A 7,189-nucleotide genomic window follows, 5' to 3' on the forward strand; every position below is an offset into this window, starting at 1 on the left:
AGATGAATTACAGACACTAATTTACTAGACCTGAAGTTTATTCTCTACATACCTATTTTGCTAAGTTCATAAGTAAATAAATTAAAAAAAAAAAAAAAAAAAAATTAATGAATTTGACCAAAACTTATGCCTTTTACTATATATTCTATTCAATTAGGAATCAATCTATTGATTATACAAAATATAAGGTAAAAGTAATCTTCTAAAATTTCAATCATAAGATATGAGTCTAGACTCTAGAGTTAATCACTTAATTGTAGTTTAGCCCCAAACTTTCAATCAAGAAAGTCCAAATCCTGTTGTTCATATACTAGAAAAATCCCCCCTGAAACTAACTAAAGTTTTCAAAATCCGTTAATAAAAAATGATATAACAAAAATACCCCAAATTGTGAATCACGTCTAGAATTTAATATTACTGTTCGGGGTATTTTTATCATTTTAGTTTTAGTTACGGTTTGTACTTTAAATACAGGATGAGTTTCCTAGCATTTGAAACAGCAAGACCAAGACGATAGTAGTTGAAAACCTATGATTGATTAAGTATTTCTCTCTATGAGTCTATGACTTCAAAACTCTCTCAAAACAATCAAAACCATTCTTTATACGGCTCTACGACTTCAGAACTCTACATGAAACATGACCATTAATCAAGCATTTGAAATGCAGTATTAGCTAACCTCTAGGAGAATGCACCAGTTCTCTAGCTGAAAAATAATCTATACTTGGCTTGGCCATTGCCCCAAGAATACTACTAGCACTGGTATAATCTTTGCAAGAAGATTTGTCTGGTAAACAATCAATTGAATAATCTGGTAAGGTGCACTGTATCCTACCAAAAACCTCAATAATTTAGGTAGCTAAGGTCTACAGGGGCCAAAAAAATTACAATTTTTTTTTTTGGTATGATATGGTTTCATGATATACATCTAGGAACTCAATACATGTCAAAAAAATTGGTATTAGATATAATGGTAATTGTTGTTGTACACTCACCTCTGGTTTTTGTGTCTGTCCCTCTGTTTTTGTCTCTCTCCCCTTTGGGGGGAAAATCATGTAACGTGTATGAGAAGGAATGATTTCAAACTTGCTCATAGAATAAAATGTATGCCTCACAGCGCAGAACTTCTTCGAGGGAAGATTCACGCACATAGGCATCACTGGCATGATACCACACGCAACCTCCGTTTTCTTTCTCTGTCTTTCCTTTAATTTTTGCACCTCTCACATATGCAACATAGTGACCCCCTCTCATGGTTCCCAAATGCTCTACTACACCAAGCAGACGATAATTGTATTTCTCTTTATCTGTGCACCTACGAACACCCAACAATAAACTTCTTTAAACAGTGATACATTGAATGCAAGAAACGAGTGCGACATCATTAAGTTTCTCCAATAAAATACGCAATAAACCAAGTGAACTACTACTATATTTAAATAGAAAACCTCTCAATTGATATGATCATGTCTCCATGTCCCACAAATAGATAGGGAGCAAACACGTCTTTTGGAATTAATCTCAGGCAATAGAATGAGGAAAGCTCGATTGACAAGGGCATAAACACATTATCCAGGACTAATTTAGTGTTCTATAGCATTAAGAAATTTCAATCTTCAAAGAAACTACAAAAAGACAACTAAGATACACAATCGGAAAGAAAGGTGGAGAGAAATTTCTAAAATTCTCTCCTGTCATTCTTGGAATAACAAAGGTACATACAAAAAGGTATTAATAAATAGTTTGGTCTATCTCATTAAGCACCAGTATATCTAGTCACATTCAGATTTTTTGGACTCATTAAACCTTTTGGCTTACATTTCTTTTTATTTATCTTAGGGTACCTCTGTGTTTGGAGACAGAGAAACCTAGTGTCTCAGAAGACATCCACACAAATAGCATACCTACAAATTTTGTACATGGAAGACACGTCAACCTAGACAGTAAAACTAGAAAAACCAAATATAAGCATGATTCTTTCTTTATTTTTGAAAACATCACCAATACACCAACTCTAATAAGTCATTAAAACTCCTTCAACATCCCTCTTTGTACATCGCTGAGACTGTTCATAACTAAAGCCTAGGCATCCGGAGGTCAAACAAAATGACCCTTGGAATACTACTTTGCAGACCACTTACAAATCCCATCCAGAATATACTTAATTTTATACATTAACCTTCCGATGAAACTGAGAAACAAAACATTAAAAATAAAATAAAATACTCCACAAAGCATCTACACAGGAAAGAAAAGAGTAACTTCCTCTGAGAAGACTGGGTAACAAAAATGTGAAAAAAAGGTTCCAATTTTTCCAAAACCATAGAAGTGCAATTATTATATTTTCATTCCAGCAGAAATTTGAAGATTAAGAAATTCTCATATGTTGATGTTATTGTTGTTGGTTATTAATTAAAGATTATCTTGCAAAGAGCTTTTTCAGTTTCTGATAAGTCAACTAAAAAAGCCCTCATCCCAGCTCCTAGTTTTAAATTGCCATTTTTGAAATTAAGGTATTATGATTACTATCAAACAGAACCCAAACCATCAAAGACGAAGAAAAAAGTTTGGCATATCTACTAAGAAAAACTCCTCAGTATCTAACCAGGCCTTACTAGCAACATCTATTGATTTGTCTTCATATGCATTAGAGAGAAGGATTGAATGAGGCCAAATTCTATATATTAAAGATATTACTAATATTTTTAATGCGCATAAAACAAGAATATGCCTATGGCAGAACATAAATATATTACCATTCTAAATCCCTAGTCTTCCACTAGAATAATTTTCTGCCATGTTAAACATCAGGCAATCCCTAATAGTTACAATGTCAAGCACACCCTTTTATCACAGCCACGATGTTAGTATATTAACCCTTTTATCACAGCCACGATGTTAGTTTATTAAGTAATATTCTTGACCACTTACTAGTTCAGACATTCAAAACACAATAGAATATAATCTGCGCCAAAGTTGCTGACAATGACAACCATAGAAAAAAAAAAAAAAGGGAAAACATTGCTTCTGCTGGACATAAAATCACTTTCGATAAATTTAAGAAATGATGATGTACCTGGGATCCATATATGGTCTAAGATTAATCATTTCACCGAAATTTACATGGCCATTCAATTTATTTAGACGACCACGAGCATCTTGGCTGAACCTCTTCAGATGAAAAGTCAAAATAGGCGGGGCCTTATTTATAAGGACCCTTTTGGTTGCATCCCGCTTCACCTTTACTTTTAGGGAATTTATCTCCTCACTTGACTGAGCATCATCAGCAGTACACCCAGTACTATCAGACTCATCAATAGTATAAGAATCTTTGACTTGATGAGCAATGCTTTCTTGACTGCGAGATTTCCAGAAACCAGAAGACCGGGATTGCTCAGGAACTGCATCATTGGCTTCTATTGTTCCCTCTTCCCCTTGAGAGACAACTGGATTAATCTCACATGTCTGACCACTTTCAAATTGCACACAAGTTTGATTTAAGGAATCAGTCTTCCCATTTTGTAAAACCAAGCTTTCACCAGAAGTGTCCAGATCAATATCAGTTTTGATATCTCCATTACTAAGAGTTTTAACTTCAGAAGTCCAGGATATGTCTTTTGTAGTCTTTAGATCATTTTGCTTCCTAGTCTCACATCCATTTATCAAAACTTGTGAAGCAAGTTTAGCCTGCTTCTTCAAAGCTTCCAACTTCTGGCGTTGCAGAGTCCTTGAACAGCTCTCACAATCCCAAGCATTATCATCAGTGAGAAGTTCTGGCTTTATAAAATGAGCCAAACAACTTTCTACAGACACTGGAGAATTTGAATTATCAACCTCTTCTGGATCAGATTCGCTGCTATTTCCTACTACAAAACCACTGTCCACCCCTTCACCACCTAAAGAGGGCCCTGCAACTGGCCCTGCAACTGGACCAGCAGTAATTTCAGGTTCATTAAATAACCCACCAAAGCCATCAAAGTCCAATTCCTCTTGCCCATAGCCAACAACTGATGAGGAGGCCTCAGCATCTCCACTCATCATCTCCCCAGTAGTGGAACTTTCTTCATTGTATGGAAGCAAGATAACTTCTGAAACTTGAGCAACCAATGGTAGCTCATCCTCCCCAGGATTCATAGAAGAAGAATCCGGTTTTGAATTTAGCTCTTCATTGAGTGAAGGAATCTGACTACTCTCCATCAAGATATCACCGGACACCTTACCCTTGTCTCCAGAATCTTGAAAAAATAAATCATTATTTTGCAAAGTCAAATCATGCCCATCTAACGTACTTTCTGGTTCAACATAATCTAACCACGTAAAATCATCAAATGAAGCCACTGTTTGGTCCATTGAATTATCCAAACCTTGCTCATTCTCAGGCTGTGCAACAGCTGAAAAATTCTGAGAAGAACTGCTTTCAGCAGCCACAGTTGATGAGCCAACAGAATCTGATAATGAATAATCACCTGAAGAACTCACCACCTTTTCAGTAGGAGGTGCAGTAGACTGTGACACACTCAGAGACTCACCAATGGCAGCTGGACTTGAAGAATTTTGAACTGTTACAATATCAATATCTTTGTTAGCTTTACCTCGAACCTTTCCACTTTTCTTTGGTGGTGGTTTTGCTTTCTTGGCTCGAGAAGGTTGGGCTTTTTTAGGTGGAGGTTTCTTGGTTGGAACCGGAAGAGAGAGATCTAAAAATGGCTCAAAAACTGTTGAGGAGTGTCCACATTCCACACAACAAACAGTACTAGAAATTTGTCCGCCAAATACAGAATCCACAAAAGTAGGACCTGGATTTGAAGAAATCCCATTTTCCTCAGAAGAATTAACTTTTTTTCTGACACCCAACTCCTCAGTACACAGTCCATCAAGTAAGCAACGAAGCAATTCATGACTATCATGCTGCTGATATCCCCGAAACTGGGGAGCCTTAGAACAGACACACCCAAAAAAAGATCTCGGATTCATAACATTTCTCAACCCTGCCTCTGGTTTTGTTTCAGTGAAGAGCTTCTTCAAAGCAATAGTAAGAGGGCCAAAAGATACATCCATATTCAAGAAGTAATCCCGCAATCTACCCATGGCTAGAAGATTTTGCATGACTGAATTAAAAAAGCAAGTATTTCCAAGGTTAGTCAAACCTCTTACCACGTAGCCAGCCTTTCCATCTAAACAACCCCCAACTGATAAAATGCCTTCAGATTTGATTTCACTAGTAACACTGCCACCACCAAACCACACGTCCTCAACATCCACTGATGAACCATCTCTTGACCGACCCTTCATTAATTTTACAACCTCAGAAAATACATCTTTATTTTCACCATTTTCCTCTGTTTTCTCAACTGGAATGAGTGTGTTGCATGGAAAGCACCACCGGAGATGAGTGTTTTCCCATTGGATCACCAAAGGATGCCGGGCTTGTCTAGCATGCCGAACCGCATGGCTTTGAGGGGTTGTAGGAAGTCCAACCCCTCCACAAGAATAATGCCCACAATCTAAACAAACCCAAATGGCTTTCGAATCGGATTTTGAATCTGCTGAAGCACCTCCCTTCTTCTTCCCATGTTTACCCTTTCCCTTCCTCCCTCTTCTATCATTTGCACCTTCTCGACAATCCTCACACCTAATAGGATCTGAAGACCCAAATTTAGCAGAAAATTTATCAAAATCAACACCCTTGTCAAGATGGACACAAGCTTTTCTCTCTTTCACCACTGCAACGCCAACATCAGAACTCTCAACCTGATTAGATTGTTGAGGAACATTTTTAGGAGATTGGGCTGCAGCTCGCTTCTCCTTAGCAGCTGCTCTACTCTTCTTATCAACCTTTTTCCCCATTAGTCCCTAAAACCAATTCAAAATAACCATTGAAACTAATCAATCCATAAAACCAGAAATAGAAACAATTAATCCAAAGGACACCACAAATAACCTGCTAGAAATCATAAACTACAATAAATAAATAAATAAATAAATAACTACAATCTAATTTCTTTCATGGACTTTTTTCCCTCCAATAAATAATGATATCCCACTATCTCCATGAACTATTGTCACAACCATCAATACCCAAAAAAAAAAAAGAAAAAACTAATAATTATAAACAACTAAAACTATTGTCAGATTCACATACATAGAATAGAACGAACAATGACAAACACTATTTAAATTCAGTCTATGTAAAGAACCACGCATAGATTGAAAAAAATAATAATAATAAAAGAAAAGTAACAGAACCCATTACAGATTCAGGCATTTGGATACAACCCAGATGATTATTGGAATTTAAGAGCGCATTTGAGAGCTTGTAGGCAATCGAAAAGGTCACCAAAAGCATATATTAAGCAAAAAGCAAACGATTCAAACAGAGAAGTTTGAACAGAAATTAGAGATAAATACTACTAGTACCTGTATATCTGGAGCGACCGAGCGAGAGGCCTAAGATTGATGATAGAATCTCAGAAGAAATGCTGTTACATAGATGTTGAAGATTAGGATCTAATGAGTAAGAATGGTAGAGAGAGTTGTATGCGGAAAAGGAATATTTGGGCTCAACCAAAACTTGTAGTGGGTCTTAGTCTTAAAACAAAGAGGGGGGAAGGGAAGGGAGGAGAGTGAAAGTGAAAAGGGGAAAGAAGAAGAGAGAGGAGATAGGGTTTTACTAGATGTAAAATGAAATGGTGAAGTTGTAGTTTCAAGTTTTAACTACTCTGTGATTGTTCAAAAATATGAATGATTGAATGCGGAGGGGAAATGCGTGGGTTTGGGTGGGTTAAGTTTGAGTCCAAACCCGATTCATCTGCATTCGGGTTTCCTTTTTGGTCATAAAGTATTGGGATGTTAATTTAACAGTAAAAAATTGGGGTTTAAACAGAAGTCAATGTTTTAAAACCCAGCCCGGGGTGAATCCCGGTAAAGTTGCTGGGTCCCGGGTTGACGGGTTTAACCGGTTTAACTGGCGGTTTACTATATTAAGTGTTGTATGTTTTTCTTGGTAGTTTATTTGTTGTGATAGGAAATGAATTAACAAATCAATAATGTTAGGTCTACAACATAATCTCACAATCTTCAACGTAACAGTTCGTAATTGATTAGCTCGTAAATGGGCAATAGGATCTATATTAAGCAGGCATGACTCATTTGCGAGGTATCATGTCAAGGGTTATAAGAGAAGGTTGTA

General features: G+C 36.7%; 1 protein-coding gene across 1 annotated transcript; it reads right to left on the reverse strand.

Moving 5' to 3' along the window:
• Positions 1-876: 876 nt before the first annotated feature.
• On the reverse strand, positions 877-6,648 carry LOC116122155 (ubiquitin carboxyl-terminal hydrolase 2). The gene is made up of 3 exons (XM_031408063.1): positions 6,418-6,648; positions 3,077-5,853; positions 877-1,315 (listed from the first exon to the last, which is right to left on the reverse strand). The coding sequence occupies exons 2-3, from the start codon at positions 5,845-5,847 to the stop codon at positions 1,081-1,083; spliced, it is 3,006 nt and encodes a 1,001-aa protein (XP_031263923.1). The 5' UTR covers positions 5,848-5,853; positions 6,418-6,648; the 3' UTR covers positions 877-1,080.
• Between the last annotated feature and the right edge of the window lie 541 nt (positions 6,649-7,189).

Source organism: Pistacia vera, unplaced genomic scaffold (assembly GCF_008641045.1).
Source record: "Pistacia vera cultivar Batoury unplaced genomic scaffold, PisVer_v2 Contig132, whole genome shotgun sequence".
NCBI lineage: Eukaryota > Viridiplantae > Streptophyta > Magnoliopsida > Sapindales > Anacardiaceae > Pistacia > Pistacia vera.